The sequence below is a fragment of the Carassius auratus genome, chromosome 27 (assembly GCF_003368295.1).
Source record: "Carassius auratus strain Wakin chromosome 27, ASM336829v1, whole genome shotgun sequence".
Taxonomy (NCBI): domain Eukaryota; kingdom Metazoa; phylum Chordata; class Actinopteri; order Cypriniformes; family Cyprinidae; genus Carassius; species Carassius auratus.
The window spans coordinates 7,802,149-7,821,007 of record NC_039269.1 but is presented as its reverse complement, the minus strand read 5'-3'; the positions used below and the strand labels follow the sequence as shown (position 1 = coordinate 7,821,007).

At 36.2% G+C, this 18,859-nt stretch overlaps 2 protein-coding genes across 3 annotated transcripts in view; both read right to left on the bottom strand.

The window, feature by feature from the left end:
- Positions 1-18,859, bottom strand: part of LOC113045302 (SLAM family member 5-like) — a 96,737-nt gene that overhangs the window by 65,758 nt on the left and 12,120 nt on the right. The gene's annotated exons all lie outside the window — the stretch shown is intronic.
- On the bottom strand, positions 13,203-15,887 carry LOC113045303 (uncharacterized). 2 transcript variants are annotated; one of them, XM_026205599.1, is made up of 4 exons: positions 15,764-15,887; positions 14,929-15,237; positions 14,494-14,748; positions 13,203-14,206 (listed from the first exon to the last, which is right to left on the bottom strand). In XM_026205599.1, the coding sequence occupies exons 1-4, from the start codon at positions 15,828-15,830 to the stop codon at positions 14,181-14,183; spliced, it is 657 nt and encodes a 218-aa protein (XP_026061384.1). In that variant the 5' UTR covers positions 15,831-15,887; the 3' UTR covers positions 13,203-14,180. The 2 variants fall into 2 exon arrangements, with proteins under 2 accessions (XP_026061384.1, XP_026061383.1); XM_026205598.1 differs by lacking the exon at positions 13,203-14,206 and adding an exon at positions 14,213-14,386.

Below are 18,859 nucleotides of genomic sequence, written 5' to 3'. Positions count from 1 at the left end.
TGCTCTAAAGCAGCTTTTTCGGTAACCTGTTTTTTTTTTTGCAGCAACAGTAAAGGATCAAACCAGCAAACACTATCACTCCCACAACAACACACAACAAGGACCACAGCCATGTGAGATTGACCACAGGAGATTATGATGGGTTTTTTAAAACACGTTTTAATGCATTATGCTACACCACATGAAAACACAATATAGTTTTTTAACCATACTGTAGTAAAGTGTATTATGCTGTATATATTATAGTATTTACAAAATTTTTTAGTCTTTGCAGTTCCTACAGGAACTTGAAGCACTTTGTTTCCAGTTCTGAGGTTCTGGAGTCACCCTTTCATTACATAGAGATCTCAAAGTGCTCTGGAGGTTCCTGAAGTAATGCAAAAAAATAATAATAATAATAATAATTTGGTTATTGTAAGATCTGTTAACATTTAAGTGGTTCCTGGAAGATCTCATTTGTAAAAGCCAGCAATTGGAAGAACCCAGAGATTAATGTGACAAAAATGAAATACTGAAATGACTGATTATTATTATTATTGATATTTACTTTATCGGAATGTGATGGAATATAATGACTTTTGTGGCACTTGCCATGTGAAAACAAAAATCTTATATGATAGATAGAAAAGACTAAATGGTTTTAAAAAATGGTCACACTTGTTCTGTTCATAATCAGAACTGGCCGTCATAACATAAATAAATAAATCAATAAATAAAAATAAAATAACAAATGAACATACAAAATCTACAAATCAGCCACAGTAAATGCAACTAAAGTTCTAAAATTATTAGTGAAAACACTCTTCTCAGCCATGGGGAATATATACATATACAGTCATACAGGCATCCAGTGGCTACACCATATTATTACAAATTATTTTATTTATTTTCTCCAGATTGCACATTTATCTGCCTCCATTTGTTCGATTTTAAATAACTTTGTTGTTTAACTTAAATACTGCAATAACTAAAAATAGTTTTATTGAAATAGGCTAAATGCTAAATAATTTGAAGGTTGATAGTTAACCCAATATGGCTCAACACATTAATTTAATTACCAATACGCTAATTATAAGATTCAGAACAAGAGTAATATTTAGAATTTTTTATTTTACCTAATGAAATGTTTAAATTATTCAGAAATAATTATTCAGCTGTCATCAGAAAGAAGAAAATGCATGAGGGTAGGTGTCCTTATAACAGCTTCAAATATTTACGTTTTTTGTGTTCATTCTGATGGTTATGAATTCCAGCTTAGGAAAATTAAAAATTAATTATCTAAAATATATTATTTTTTCTCAAAGATCAATCAAAAAAAGATTTACAAAACAGAAATTTTCAAGATCTCCAAAGAAGGTTTAATTATGCAGCCAATACTTGGGACTCCTTTTTGCATGAATTACTGCTTCAGTGTGGTGTGGCATGGAGGAGATCAGCCTGTGGCACTGCGCACATAAAGAGTGTTCTCACATGAAACTTATTTAATGAGAGACGCAGAGAAACACTCGTTTATAACATCTGCAGGGTCTGACTGAAGTTCATTGGACTCAAAATAAAAATAGTGTCTGTACACTTCCACAAGAGTCACTAAATCCGGAAGCTGAATTAAGGCTTTCACTGTTATATCTAACTATATTCTCTGATTTATCATTCAGCCAGACTAAAAGATCAAACTCTGGTAGTTGTTGTGTCTGTATATCCAGTTGAACAGAAGCTCCTGTCTGCACAAACACAGAGATCTCAGCACTGAACCCTGAGGAGAGAAAAACACACAGTTCAGAACATTTTACACCTCCATCTTCATATCATAAAACTCACACTATACACTGCATTTGGAAAAAGTAGAGAAATCATAGGGCTTCATAAGTAATAATACACATGTTTTCCTCTTAATAGTTCAAGCTGAATGTGAAAATAATGTGACAAAACTTGGTGCACTCGTATAGTTTGCAGCCCTTCACAATTTTAGAAATGGAACCATCACAAAAACACCTCTGAGGTGGCCATGGTTTTACTTTCCACCATAACTAAATGATGTATTTTGTATCATATCTCCTAAACCTAAAGCTATGTTTTGATGGTCAAGGATTGCAATCATACCAGCTACAACAACATCATAAACTGTTCAGGCGAACAGCTAATGGTGAAATTACCAATGTGAGGAGCACAGTATCACATATTTACAATAGTATCATTGTAATCATTTACCTATTGCTTTTTCCCAATATAGCACAAATTAAATTATAAACAAATCATTAGAAAATGACAAAACATTAGAAATTTCAATGATTGCATACACATTTATAACCTGTTTTAGAGATAAGGAGAAAGATGAAGGATGCAAACTGATGATCAACTGCCATCGTAGCAAACATCAAGATGGCTGATGTTGTGTTCTTAAAACAGGAAGTTGAAGAGTGAAATGACACAGAGAAGCCTCTTTATAACACTCCCACCACAAACAGATCAGTTCAACATTTGTTTAATAACAGAAGAGAAGAAACACTGTTTTACTCTGTCCCTTGACAAACTTCTTTATATGTGAGCCAGGAACCAGACCCTCAGAAATACATACTATAGACTTCCATTGGTTTATAGGAAACTAATCATTACTAAAATATATATATATATATATTAATTTTTTTTTTTTTTTAAATTAGGACATTCGCAAAGAACTACACAGTTGTGGCCTAATGGTTTGAGAGTCATAACCCAAAGGTTGCAGGTTTGAATCTCAAATCTGTCTGGGTTTCTATACGGGGGGAGAATATCCAGCGCTTTTTTCCAAATAGATTCATAACACATTTTCATTTAGAGTTTTAATCTTAAAAAAAGAGGTTTGAATTTAGAAAATTTACATTCATGAACATGATATTTAACTTACAGAAAAATAAGATTTATGAAATAAATATAACCTTTTCTAGCATTCATGAAAAAAAAAAAAATTCAATAAGTAATCTCAAAATTAGGATTCACATAACATTTGATAAAATCAAAAATGTCACACCAAAAATGATGTTGTGTAAGAGCAATTCTTTTTTAGTCCTATTATCAATGCCAAGGAACCAAAGATAAAATTACAAAAAATATCAACATTGTGTACAAAGAAGTGACATTACATGTAAAGCACCATCTATAGATGCATGTAACAATAAATAAATAATACAAAAGGTTTAACAAAATATATTTAAAAGATTAAATAAATTCACTGTTGTAAAAGCCTTTAGATTTTTGAAGATGAAATAGTTTGGACATACTGTTGAATCTCTTTTTCAAAAACAATATATAAAGGATTTTGATGAGTGAATTTACTGCGGTGAATATGAAATTTTGCAAGATGTAATAATAGGTTAATAATAAAATATACATTAATTGTGTCTTTTTGTGTATTAAAGAAGCCAATAGTATTTACAGTTCCTGATGACGGATGTGACAAAAAGCATAGTTTTCCTCCTGGGATTTCAAATGGGTCTAAAGATAAAGATAAAGTTCTGGATGATCTAACAGAGTCTCATAACAGCTGCTTTAGGAATAGCGTCCATGACAATGGAGATTTCTTTGGGAGTTACTGGAAAATTACATTTACATAAGAATTCTTCATAACTTAAAATAAGACCTCCTGAGTTAAATAACTGGGAAACAACCAAAAGACTATATACGACTTTCTCTTATATAAAATGGTATTGATTGTTCCAAATGAAGTACTGGTGAGGAGAGAAATTGTGCTTAAAGATTAATGACCATGCAAGCAATGCCTGTTTATGAAATTTAGATAAATTGTAAGGGATTCTAGCAATATTATAATTATAGGAAAGGGAGACCACCTAATTTGGAAAAGAAGTATAAAGTTCCAGATTGAGTTTGGGTTATACAAAAACTGTCTAATCCAATTAATTGTGAAAGTGTAAGAAGAGAAATCAAGACAATTCAACCTACCATACTCATATGTGTGCATTAATACAGACTTCTTAACATAATGGATTTTGTTTTTCCAAACATGATTTTATCAAATGATTTACAGATTTTGTTGTCCAAAACAAATTAACACCCGAAGCTTCAGAGAGAAGTTTTGTATCATTAATTGCTATAGGGATTTGGGAAGCATCTCTTAAAAATAAGGTGGTGTCAACTGCTAGTTGACTAAAAAATATTTCATTAAAATGAAAATTATGTCATTAATAACTCACCCTTATGCTGTTCCAAACATGTAAGACCTCCGTTTATCTTTGGAACACAGTTTAAGATATTTTAGATTTAGTCCGAGAGCTCTCAGTCCCTCCATTGAAGCTGTGTGTACAGTATACTGTCCATGTCCAGAAAGGTAAGAAAAACATAATCAAAGTAGTCCATGTGACATCAGAGGGTCCGTTAGAATTTTTTGAAGCATCGAAAATACATTTTGGTCCAAAAATAACAAAAACGACGACTTTATTCAGCATTGTCTTCTCTTCCGTGTCTGTGTGAGAGAGAGTTCAAATCAAAGGAGTCTGGATATCCGGTTCGCGAACGAATCATTCAGTTCACCAAATCGAACTGAATCGTTTTAAACGGTTCGCATCTCTAATACACATTAATCCACAAATGACTTAAGATGTTCACTTTTTTAATGTGGCTGACACTCCCTGTGAGTTCAAACAAACCAATATCCCGGAGTAATTCATGTACTCAAACAGTACAGTGACTGAATAATTTTCATTTTTTGATGAACTAACCCTTTAACATCAGGGACACAACAATAAAATCTGGAAATCACAAATTTTACCGTGACTCCATGGAAAATAATTCACAATTTCATATTTTGTTTTTGACCCTATGAACCGTTGGACACGTCTCGGCATGAGACGGGAAGCGCCATGCTGCAGCCAGTCTTGTTAGTAACAGGAAAAACTTGATGATATTGAGTTGTTTGAGCTCAAATACATAATTACAATAAGATAGGCCATTAAAAAGTACAGTTTACTCAGAATTCTTAAGTAATGTAAAGAAATGACACGTTTAAGTAATACAAACACAATTTGTTTGAGTAGAAACTACTGATTGGACTTAAAAACACAAGTACATTAAGAAATGACATGAAAAAGTTCAGTTTACTCAGAATTGACAAGTAATTTCAATACATTAGAAAAAATTAAGTAATATGAACTCAATTTCTTGAGTTGAATTGAAATCTGGGTTTACAGTGTGACATCCAAACATCACCGTCCCACTGGGACCTCCAAAACTGTGACAACAGTGACAACAAAGAACAACATACTGAAACGAATGACAGTAACAGCAGACAAAGGGCACAAACAGACAGCACACAGACTCTACAACATCCTCAGATTATTATTATATATATTTTACTGTATGTGTAAATTTGTTATAAACTTTTGATCTTTAAAAAGTAGTAAGTCTTGTTTGCCAGACACATACATTCAATGTTTAAATATCTGTTACATATACAGTATGGTACTGCTTACATTATTTCACCATCTGTACACAAATGTAAGTAGTGAATGCATGTGTCCGTGGCTGGGGCTCTGTCGGTGCGGTAATGTGAGCCAGTGCCAGGGCTGAATTATTTTGTTATATCATTGTCTCTGTCGGATGTTTCTGTAATTTGGCCTCTCTGCAATCCCTCCTCCCTTCTCACTCCTTTTCATTCGTTTCACTCCCTCTTCCCTTCTGTGTTCTCTCTCTCTACTCTCAGTAGTCTTCTTTCTATCTCAGTGTCTACACACATACACACACTTGTATATTTCTTCAGGAATTCAGATTATCAGAGGAGGACAGGGGCTATAAGCCCAAAGATTATTGAGTTTAGAGTGACTGAACTGTATAGTTCGGTTGAGAAGTGGTCTCCTTGGCCAAGTGTGCTCCTAATATGTCCAGAACTTCTTGGCCATACTTCCATTTTATATAACACACAGATGTATTCTACATCCTAACAGGAAGGAAAACCCTTTGTTTGCTAGACATTCCTACATGATGTAGTATACAATTCTTATTGGATAAACCACTATACCACCCCTTGCCACTATATAATGTGTGAATAATAATAATAATAATAATTCCTTACATTTATATAGCGCTTTTCTAGGCACTCAAAGCACTTTACATAGTCAGGGTTATCTCCTCATCCACCACCAGTGTGCAGCATCCACCTGGATGATGCGACGGCAGCCATATTGCGCCAGAACGCCCACCACACACCAGCTTACTGGTGGATAGGAGACAGAATGATGAAGCCAATCAGCGGATATGGGGATTGTTAGGAGGCCACGATGGTCAGAGGCCAATGGGCGGGATGCCAGGATGCCGAGGTCACACCTCTACTCTTTTCGAAAGACATCCTGGGATTTTTAATGACCACAGAGAGTCAGGACCTCGGTTTAACGTCTCATCCGGAGGACGGTGCTTGTTGACAGTATAGCGTCACCATCACTACACTGGGGCGCTAGGACCCAGATAGACCACAGGGTGAGCACCCCCTGCTGGCCTCACTAGCACCTCTTCCAGCAGCAACCTAGTTTTCTAGGGAGGTCTCCCATCCAGGTACTGACCAGGCTCAGCCCTGCTTAGCTTCAGTGGGCAACCGGTCTTGGGCTCCAGGGTGATATCTCCCACCTCCCGAATGCATCTCTGGAGCTCAGCCACAGTGATCTTTGGGTTCTTCTTTACCTCTCACCAAGGCTCTTCTCCCCCGATAGGTCAATTTGGCCAGACGGCCAGCTCTAGGAAGGGTTCTGGTCATCCCAAACATCTTTCATTTAAGGATTATGGAGGCCATTGTGCTCTTAGGAACCTTAAGTGCAGCAGAGATTTTTAGTAACCTTGGCCAGATCTATGCCTTGCCACAATTCTGTCTCTGAGCTCTTCATGCAGTTCCTTTGATTTCATGATTCTCATTAGCTCTGACATGCACTGTGAGCTGTAAGGTCTTATATAGACAGGTGTGTGGCTTTCCTAATTAGGGCCCCGTCCACACGGAGACGGAGCTTACCCCAATCCGATCTTTTTTTTCCTCGTCTCAAGAAATATCCGCGTCCACACGAAACCGCATAATGATGTAGTATACATGCCAGACCAGTATGTGGCGCGGTAATTCTGCCACAGATATACACTAAAAACAGAGAAGAAGACTTGGACTATGCTTATAAACCTTGCGCATGGTACACAAACGAACATGGAACAATACATTTATTAATCAGTGTTAATGTTAGTTAATAAAAAGAAAATCGTTCAGTGTTTGTTCATGTTTTTGTTGCTGTTACGTGACGTAGAGGTGTCTGACTAGGGGGGAGCCGTGGGCTGATGACGTCATCATTTCAGAAAATATACGGATTAGCCGTCCAGACGAAAACGCAAAGACGGCGTTTTCAAATTTATCCACTCTGGGACCCGGTTTAAAAAAAAAAAACGGTTTCACCTCATGAAAACGCCGGATCCGTGTGGACGAAACGCCTGTCCGATAAAAGATTTGTGCGTATTCACAGAAACGCGTCTCCGTGTGGATGGGGCCTAAGTCCAATCAGTAAAATAAAAGACAGCTGGATTCAAATGAAGGTGTAGAACCATCTCAAGATGAGCAGAAGAAATGGACAGCACCTGAGTTAAATATATGAGTGTCAAAGCAAAGGGTCTGAATACTTAGAACCATGTGATATTTCAGTTTTTCTTTTTTAATAAATCTGCAAAAATGTAAACAATTTTTTTTCAAAAGGGATGCTGTGTGTACATTAAAGGTACAATTTGTAAGATATTTGCAGTAAAATATCTCAAAACCACTAGGCTAGTGTAATATTTTGTCCAGATGATTACTAACAATATCTCTAATGTTTTCAACTACTTGTAAGTCATGAGAAAATTCCCAATCTAAACAGTGACACGGGGCAGTGCAGTCGCCTGTCAATGACGTTAGTTAACGTTACCCTTTTTTACCGCCTTTACTGATGTAGAAACCACATGACAACAGTGTTATGGACAAATGTGGAAGTAGCTTCGGAACAAACTTCAACTAGAAAGAGATGCCGATCTTGCTTGTGTTTTACTCAACAGGTGAGTTGTTTTGATTTGTATCTTTACAGAAAACTTATGCTATTATAACGATCAACATATTATTATTATGGGGCGTACACGCCAATACACTGCCCTCTACTGGCAGTTCCTACAACCTGTACCTTTAAAGCTGCAGTAGGGAACTTTTGACGCTCTAGCAGTTAATAAACAGAACTGCTTGCGTCTTGCGGAAGAACATCGTAGCCGGAACTACTTCTCTCTGTTTATGTCTATGAAGAATCACAAAGGTACTGGGTTACTCCGCCGCGGTATCCCAGAAGCAATCTAAAATAGTCCGAATATAAACACTTATTATAGGTGTACCCTAGTGATTCAGGACAAGCTAAAAACACAGTTTGGAAAAAGGATTCATGGTGTACTCGCTTATTATGTTAATTCTTCTACATTTTGAACACAAACAAAGTTACGGACCGCAGCTCTGATTGGTTGTTTTTTACCGGGAGCGCATGACTTTCTGCAAATGACAGTAGGACCACTGGGAGGAGCCAGAGGAGCTTGATTTTTTTCACAGATTATCTGTCTCATATTTTACTGTCAGGACATAATGACAGGTTTAATAAATATGTAAAAAATATTTTTTTACAAAAGTTCCCTACAGCACCTTTAATGTGGAAATAAAATTAACTTGATTTTAGCAAATGGCTTCAATATAACAAAGAGTGAAAAATGTAAGGGGGTCTGAATACTTTCCCTACCCACTTTACAAGCACCAGGGGACCGGTAACAATTAGTCAATCACCTTAAACCTCCGGTTAATATGACACCAGGGGTGGTAAAAGTACTCAGAAGTTATACTCAAGTAAAAGTAGATGTATCTACACAAAAAATGACTCCAAAAAAAGTAGAAAGTCCTAGAAAGTCCTAGAAAGTCAAACATCACTTGAGTAAAAGTACAAAAGTATCCGATTTAAAACATACTTAATATCACGTTATTGGTATTGTCACTTCGACCCCCGGACATGAAAAACAACCACAGACTTGGCAACACTGGTTGGCATATACTACACAGAGCCGTAATTCACTGACAATCTACACAAAAACAATTTTTTTTCTCGATTTTGAAAGCGATTTTGTGTTAGTTGTCAGTGGACTACGGCTCTGTGTAGCAACTGCCGCTCAACCTGAACCAGTGTTGCCAAGTCCGTGGTTGTTTTTCATGTCCACCGGTCGAAGAAACCCTAATCCCAATAACTCGATATTTAGCGCCTAAAATGTGTATTTTACCAAGGCAACCCTCCCAATAAACGTATATTTTAACCCCGGGAAGCAATTTTTTATCCTGGAAAAGCGTTTGTGCTAGTTTTGAGAAGCAACTGGTCAGGATTTGTTGTGAAAACCTGGCAACCCTGATCTGAACGCACGTGCTGGAGATATACTTCTAATTACAGGAGCATCTTTACTGATGAGATGAGCATGAAAATCGCATTCGATTTTTTTTGCACAGCGCTACTGAAATTTAATTCACCTGTGGCAGGCAAAGAAGAAGTTTCAGCCAATAAGAATCTCCCTTGACTTCACTGAATTCAAACATATCCTTGAGATATGGCCATGGGTGATACCTTTCGGGAATCTCGGGATCATTGCGGGCAGCAAGAGCTGCACTATCACCTATTTTAGCGGTCATCTTCCACCTCGAACTAACTGCTGTGTGAGCGTATGTTGGCAAAGAACTCACAAAGTCGCGCATTCTTTTTTTCAAAAGAAAACCAAATTTTTCATTGGTTTGTAAAATCATTGTAAATAAATACTTGAAGCGGGCATGGGGAAATGTATCAGAGTAAAAAATAAACTTTGTCTTTAATAAAGTAGTGGAGTAAGAGTGAAAGTAGATGCATATAAAACATACTCAAGTAAAGTACAGATCCCGAAAAAAATACTTAAGTAAAGTAGTAAAGTATTTTTACTTCGTTACTTACCACCACTGTATGACACTTTATATAATAACCTTTAAGGGCAGATAATGGACTGCAGGTCTTCTACCAAGGTCCCGCTACCGGACATTGGGTACAGCATTCAGGAAAACAACCGGCGGCTGCTGAACTTTAGTTAGGGAAACCCAAGACTACAAATCATCCCTCCCAATCGCTTCGCACACGTTGCAGAAAAACATCCCGGCATGGTAGCCTCGGCAAGAAGCTCAGAAGCACTTGCATTCAAAATTCCCCTCTAACAACAACAGACCTCATACATTTATTGATTTCCTTAGAAATACAGCACAGGTGTTTGTCTTTTTCCCCTAATGGTACACAAGGCAGATATAATGGGCGCTACAACTGTCACCCCTCCTCTTGTCTAAAATTAAGGGCTTACATCCACGCCCCCTACTTAAAATGTGTCCACACATTTCCAAATACCTCACATCCTATAACGTAGAGGCAACAGGCCCTTTCTGACCTGTGTAAACCCCCTCAAATACTCTAGAGGGACCTTCCCTCGATGCAGTCTGTAATTGCTCTTCTATAATGTCCTTATGCGAGGTCGCTCCCCCATACCTTTGTATGGGTGCCGGTGGTGATCCTGTAAGACAGTCCCCCAAGGATACATACAGCAGTTACTGTTCACAGGATTGACATTAGAATCAGAAGGTGTAAACTCCACACATTTCTCCTCTAAGAGCAAGGCTGTATCAAATTTATGTGGGCTTAAAATATTGCGATGCAACACCCTCTCCTCACCATTAGCCCCTTCCTTCTTAACAACATAAACAGGTATATCGAGATTAGGTTTGAGATGACAGTCAATGGAGACACCGCAAGATATTCCCTAAACTTTTCCACTATTGCCCATTTTAAAGCCAGGGGTTCCAGTTTGAATGAACTGTATTTTTTATCATTCTTTTCGGTTAGTCGAAGACTTCTACTGGCATAGGAAATTACTCTTTCCTTCCCCTTTTGGACCTGGGCCAATACTACTCCCAACACTGTGTGGCTAGCATCAGTATACAACAAAAATGGCAATTCAAAATCAGCATATGCCAATATGAGTGCTTGTAGGAGACTCTACTTCAGTTTGATAAAAGCAATGTCCTGTGCCGTTGCCCATGACCACCCATCTATTTTTCCTGTGGCAGGTTGAGTATGTCACTTTGATGTCCCCCACAACATTGAGTTCAGTGGTGCTGCAATCTGGGCAAAATCTTTTATAAAACATCTATAACAGTGGTTCCCAACCTTTTTCCTTGGCCCCCCCCCCCCCATGTACATATTTAACAATCCGTGACCCCCCTCCCCCCATATATATTTATATTCATTTTAATTGCAACCAAAATAAAAGTTTGTGTTTGCATAATATATATGTGTGTACTGTGTATAATTATTTTGTATATATAAATACACACATATGCCTGTATATATTTAATATTTTTATTTATTTATATATAAATTATTTATATTTATATATAATATAAATTATGTATAAATGTATATACATGCAAAAAAAAAAAATTAATACATGCATATGCGTGTATTTATATACAAAATAATTATACACAGTTCACACACATATTTTATGCAAACAAAAACTTTTATTTTGGATGCAATACATTTTTTTCCCAGCACTAATATATATTCATATATATATGTTCGATACGATACACTTGTGTCACGGTACGCTTCGGTACGTTTTTGATACAGCAAAAAGAAAGAAATGCCAGAGAAATTTCCTTGATTTTTTTTTTATATTAAAACTAACATAATAAAGTGTGATATTGACCTTTAGGCCAAAATCCCAAGGCGGCTGAAAACCAAATCTAGATGGATAATGTGGGCCTCAAAAGAGGGAGAAAAAAAACAATGATATCATCCAAATAGAGCAATAATGTTTAAAAATTTTGTTCCCCAGGCAGCTCTCGACCAGTCTCTGAAAAGTTCCTAGGGCATTGCATAAGCATCGGCATCCAATTAAATTCATATAGCCCCATTGGCATCACAAAAGTGGTCTTCTCTTTGTCAGCTGAGTGCACCCCCACCTGCCAATATCCATGTGCTAGATCTAATGTTGAAAACACTCTAGATTTTTTTCAATGAAGCCAATGACTCCTCAACTCTAGGCAAAGGGTCTGAATCTTTATGAGTAACACTGTTCAGCCGCCTGTAGTCTACGCAGAAATGAATGGTGCCATCCTTCTTTCTGAAAAGCACCACAGATGCTGCCCATGGACTATAGCTCTGCTTAATAATACCATTTTCAAGCATGTTATTTAAGAGTCCCCTTACTTCTTGATACAATTTTGGTGGAATCCTATTTTAACAATCTCGAATTGGGGCTGCATCACCTGTTGGTATTACATGTAAAACCCTATCCGTATGGCCATAATCCTCATCATGTTCTGAGAAAACCTTCTGATGCTTGAATAACAAATCAGAAATCATTTCTTGTTGTTTGGAACTAAATTACAGTGGATCTAAAGAAACAGCCACAGGCCAGGGGAAATTTTTTGTTGTCTTGCATCCTGCACACTATTCTGCCTCTCCCGCCACCTCCACAGTCTCATTATTCAATGGTCTTAGTTTTACATTTCCCTGCGACCTTGGACACAACTCAACATCAGAAATCTGACCTCACCGACAACGCTGATTTACGCTGGTAAAGAACTGGGAACGAATGTTTGCAAGGGGAGCTATGTCTCCATAAATACCTTTCAAAAACATCAATATTTGTTCAAATGTTGCGCGCTATACTGCTGGCAAAGCTAACACTTCCCTCTTTGCTTCTCCATACAGACTACTTACTAAAGCTGAAACTGCCTCAGAAAAAGGATATTATATTAAACATTGATTTTTGCATATCATACCAATCCTGAAAGTTATTGGACAGAGTTCCCTGTTCTCCATTAAACTTTTGACACCACGGTGTTCCCATCATAAAAGGAAACATAACCATATCTTAATTTGTTTCTTGACTTTGAGATATATTAGGATAACAACCTGTTCCCCGCTGCTGCTCACTGGATGTATAGGGTAATTTTGCAGATTGTGTAATTGCTATCTTCCTTGCTATTGCCCAATGTCCAGACTGCCAAACTATGCCAAGTTGTAACACTCCAAATAGGAGTAGAGAAAGAGACCAACAGGATTCTGACTGGACAAAATTTGTTTGGGCCTCAGTAGCCAAGGAGACTCAAGCACACAACCTCAATGAATACAAATATGGCTTTTATTCTTTTATAATAAACAATTCACATTAAAACCCCAAGATGGCAAAGCAGCAGGTTAAAGATGGGTGTCGCATATAGTTAACAGTGCGTTTGACCAATCACAAATTACCTAAAATTAGTAAGCAATCAACAAGCAGAAAGGTATTCAGCAGAGGGTTTCAACACCTAAAAATTAGTTATATGTGCTGCCAATTATACATAGTTTAATAACACAGCAAACAACAAAAAGGTACAAGAATCCATAAGTGCATCAGTTAATTTAATAAAAATAAGGGCAGATAATAGGCTGCTGGTCTTACTACCGGACATGGCATACAGCACTTAGGGCTTAACGATTACTCCAGAGCACTTGTAGATCTACAATGATTTTCAAGTGCTACTTAAGTTATGATGCTTTTGGGAACCAGACCGTAATATTAAGATCAGTCGAACGATTGTTTTCACAAACTTCTTAGGCTTACGAAGCTTTTGGGAAACCCGGCCCAGGTTGGTTCCTTGATGATATAAAAATGTATTGCTTGAATAAGGCAGTAAACAAAACCAAACAACATACAAACACATATAGAGCTTACATTACAATTCATGAAACTATATTAAAAGTAGATGATGGAAGCAAAGAAACACTCATTTATAAAATCTGTATTAAATGATTTAAATCCTTAAAGAGAAATAAAACAAACCATCACAGATTACCTCATTATATGAAACACATTTAATATCCAGTAGTGAGTTTGATATGACATTTTATATCCAACTTCTGCTGGAATAGAGATGAACTGTCATCCGAAGCTCACCTCAACATCATCGTAGTCTGTATCATCAGCCTGTTTGACATCTGAGAGATCTGAAGGTAAGTTTCCTGCTCAGATTACAAGTCGTGTGGAAACATGTTTGCTTGCATTTGATTCTTGTCAGATTTTAGCCTCAAAAAGGTGAGATTTCTCTCATGTAACAGACTGACAGCCTACAAGTGTAATACTGACCAGGGCTCTGGATGAAAAAAACGTCAGATTTAAATATTAGATTGTTTATTTCAGTAACCGGTTTTATTTTTGCAGCAACAGTAAAGGACCAAACCAGCAAACACTATCACTCCCACAACAACACACACAACAAGGAGCACAATCATGTGAGAAGGACCAAAGGAGATTGCGATTGGCCTTTCATTCTCTGGAAGGTAAAAGATGAAGAACTGCAATAATCAGTGTATTCGTAATAAATGTACAATCTCTAGATAAATAAAATGCACCTTGCTGTTGATGTTGAAACATATTTACCTCCACAGAGTTGTGTGATGTTTATTCTGTCTTGTTTCCAGCTGACAGGGTTGCTATGGTTACAGATGATGTATTCCTCACTGCAGTCCAGGGTGAGAGTGTTGATCTGTGATGTCACTTCCTGTGGAGAGCAGCTGTTGTTCTGATAGCTGGAGTTAATCATGAGCTCATGAGTTCTGCATGTGAAGTTCACAGTACAGGAGTCACTGCTGAACCAGTTTGAGTTCACAGTCAGGACAGGAGCCTCCACAGAGTCTGAAACACACATTTAAACCAAGATCACAATCACTTTTTTTTTCAGTAGCAGATAGATCCTGAGTGAAAGACAGTTCAGTGTTGAAGACAATATTGAAGATAATCACAGTTCATAAACTGCACTTATGAATTATCTTTTATGCAGGAAAATATTAAATCACACAAAGAAATGAGACTCACCTATAACAGAAACTCTGTATGAGACCAAATCTCTGGTTTTTGATCCAATTGTTCTTGCTGTGTAGAGTCCACTGTCTGTCTTCTGCATGTTCTTCAGAGTCAGAGAGAAGGTTACATCATTGAAAACCACTCTGTCCTTGTAGGAATCTAGAGGTGCTACTCTTTTGGAATCACTGTTGTATCTAACTATACTCTCTGATTTATTATTCATCCAGGCTAAAAGCTCAAACTCTGGTAGTTGTTGTGTCTGTATATCCAGTTGAACAGAAGCTCCTGTCTGCACAAACACAGAGATCTCAGCACTGAACCCTGAGGAGAGAGAAACACACAGTTCAGAACATTTTATACATGACTAAACTTTATGGCTTTTTATAAATATCATTCATAATTATAAAAAAAAACCTAGAAAATGAGAAAACATAGTATTACAAAATATCAATTATTGTATAAACTTTTTTTTGTTCAAATGTTTTTTAACCTACTGCATGTTAGGGATAATGAGAAGAATTAAGGATGCGAGCATATCTACTTCCACTGTAACAAACAAGACAGCTGATATCATATTCTTGAAACAGCAAGTTGAACATCTGTGGAAGTATTTTCTCCGTAAATGTCCCACCACAAACAGTTCAGTTCAGCAATCATTTAACAGTCAGAGGAGAATCACTGTTTCACAAAGATTTCTCTCATTTTAACTTTTGTTTCACTCAATTAGAATGACAATGATTTCTGCCAGAGGATAAACAAATGAACAAAAAAAGAAATGAACAAAACTTAGAAAGACTTAGACTTAGAAACAAAGAAATACATATTTTTTCCAGTTTGAGTAAATTACCTGTGTTACTGATGAGGAACAGAATGAAGGATGCAAGATGATGATTTACTGCCATCGAAGCAAACATCAAGATAGCTGACTGTATTCTTGAAACAGGAAGTTAAATATCCCTGCAGTGACACTTTTAGGCTAGCACTTTTTTCCAGGGATTTCAGAACAGCGTAACAAATATTGCGTCATCGGGCAGGCGTGGCCTATTTGATAATTTGCATAGGTCAACGACCATGCGCAGAGTGAAGGAAAGCCGTTCGCTAAAATTGCTTCAAATAGTGTTTCTTCTCCGAGATCGTGGGTGTTTTTCATATTATATTCATACTGTTACAACTAAAGGTAACCTTTCCGCGATCGAGGGGTGTTTCGTGTCAAATTAAATTCATACAGTTAAAATTACATTAGATCAACACTGTTATAACTTCAGATACCTGTCCTGATCTCAGGTGTTTCATGTCAAATTACATTAATACAGTTACAACTTTAGATACCTGTCCTGATCTCAGGTGTTTCATGTCAAATTACATTAATACTTATAACTTCAGATCCCTGCCCTGATCTCAGGTGTCTCATGTCAAATTACATTGATACAGTTATGACTTCAGATCCCTGTCCTGATCTCAGGTGTTTCGTGTAAAATGTAAATTAATACAGTTATGGCTTCAGATCCCTTTCCTGATCTCAGGTGTTTCATGTAAAATGTAAATTAATAAAGTTATATCTTCAGATACCTGTCGTGATCTCAGGTGTTTCATGTAAAATGTAAATTAATACAGTTATATCTTCAGATCCCTGTCCTGATCTCAGGTGTTTCGTGTCACATTACATTAATAAAGTTATATCTTCAGATACCTGTTGTGATCTCAGGTGTTTCATGTAAAATGTAAATTAATACAGTTATATCTTCAGATACCTGTTGTGATCTCAGGTGTTTCATGTCAAATTACATTAATACTTATAACTTCAGATCCCTGTCCTGATCTCAGGTGTTTCGTGTAAAATGTAAATTAATAAAGTTATATCTTCAGATCCCTGTCCTGATCTCAGGTGTTTCGTGTAAAATGTAAATTAATACAGTTATATCTTCAGATCCCTGTCCTGATCTCAGGTGTTTCATGTAAAATGTAAATTAATACAGTTATATCTTCAGATCCCTGTCCTGATCTCAGATGTTTCATGTCAAATTACATTAATACAGTTATAACTTCAGATCCCTGTCCTGATCTCAGGTGTTTCGTGTCACATTACATTAATAGAGTTATAACTTCAGATCCCTGTCCTGATCTCAGGTGTCTCATGTCAAATTACATTAATACAGTTATAACTTCAGATCCCTGATGTGCTCCTAACAAGTTTGACCTTAAGACCTATTTTAAGGGTTAAGATGCTTTCTGAATTACTTTTTTCTTTACTAGGATATTTTCTTTAATTTTAAGAGTAAACGCCCACATTTCTAAGAATTTTCTTAGAATTTTGTCACTAGGAGCTACTTTTTGCATTAAGATTCTTTATGAATACAGGCCCTGGAATTTAGTGAATGCCGACACTTTCATCCTCTTTCTAGCTCTGCAAACAGATCAGTTCAGTTTTCGTCATGGCTCTCTGCTGGACAATTCTTACTTAGATTTCATGTAATACTTACAAAACTATATGTAAAAAAGCAGTCAAATAAGAGAAAGTGGTGTTAAGTTCGTTTTAACAAGTTACATTGAGAATATCTTTTTTTAAACAATTTATAGGACAAGGTAATAAAGATGGCATGAATTATTTAGGTATTATACAGCTAATAAGAAAACAAGTTTATTGTAGAGTATTATAAAAATATAACCTGTATACTTCATCCAGGGGTGATGATAATTTATCATTCAGCCAGAATAAAAGCTCAAACTCTGGTAGTTGTTGTGTCTGTATATCCAGTTGAACAGAAGCTCCTGTCTGCACAAACACAGAGATCTCAGCACTGAACCCTGAGGAGAGAGAAACACACAGTTCAGAACATTTTACACCTCTATTTTGCTTTATGTCATCCATTCATAATACACACACCTATTTGGAAAAATAAAAAATAGGGGTTCATAAGTAATAAAAGCATTTTTACTCTTAATAGTCCAGGTGATATGTGAATATTTTTTTTTTTTAGCTTTTTTTTTTATTTTATATAAAAGCATGAAACTTGGTGCTCTTGTATAGTTTGTGGCCCTACACATTTTCAGAAATGGAAGCATCGCAAAAAAACCTTTCTGGTGACAATTTTTACTTTCCAAAAACCAAATTATGTATTTTGTTTCATATCTCCTGAACCAAACATGATAATGCAGAAAAGGTGATGTCGACACCTACTGTTAAAATCATGTACTGTGATTTACTTCTCATATTGCTGATTTCACAAGTTGTTCACCTGAACAGTTTATGTTGCTGTGGTATCATTGCAATCAAAATATAAGTGTAGACATATTTTCTGTGTTATCATTTTTGGTTCAGGAGATATGACTAAAAATACATAATTTGGTAATGTTGGATAGTAAAATGGTCGCTATGGTGTTTTTGCGATGGCTCCATTTCTAAAACTTTCATGGTTTTATGAAATAGTGAACATATCACCTCAAATACTGCACATATCACCTGGACTATAAATAATTATTTTATGTCATCTGTCATATACAAACTTTAACATTTCTATTCAATTCAATAATTTTGTAGATACAAAATTGTAGATAAAAATACTTGTTTCTATGTAGTTTATAATATATAACAAACATAACTCTAATAATTCTAATAATTAAAAATAGGACAACCTGAAGGAGATCATTATGGCAGACTAAGCATAGCCTATTTCCTTTTCCAAATATAGAACAAATTATAAATAAATCACTTGAAAATGACAAAAACATAATATTAGAAATTATAATTATTGTCATTTTAATTAATTTATTGAGTTTATTACTTGTGATAAAGAGAAGGATGAAGGATGTCATCGTAGCAAACATCAAGATGGCTGATGTTGTATTCTTTAAAACAGGAAGTTGAATATGTGTAAAATGACACGGATGAGCTTCTATATATCTCTCACACCACATAGAACTTGAATATTTATATTATATATTA

Coding starts and splice junctions, on each gene's coding strand:
- LOC113045303 (XM_026205598.1), bottom strand. CDS start 15,830: ATGTTTGCTTCGATGGCAGTAAATCATCATCTTGCATCCTTCATTCTG. Junction 15,238..15,763: donor GTTCCTCATCAGTAACACAG/GTAATTTACTCA, acceptor CTCTCTCCTCAG/GGTTCAGTGCTGAGATCTCT. Junction 14,749..14,928: donor ATACAGAGTTTCTGTTATAG/GTGAGTCTCATT, acceptor TGTGTGTTTCAG/ACTCTGTGGAGGCTCCTGTC.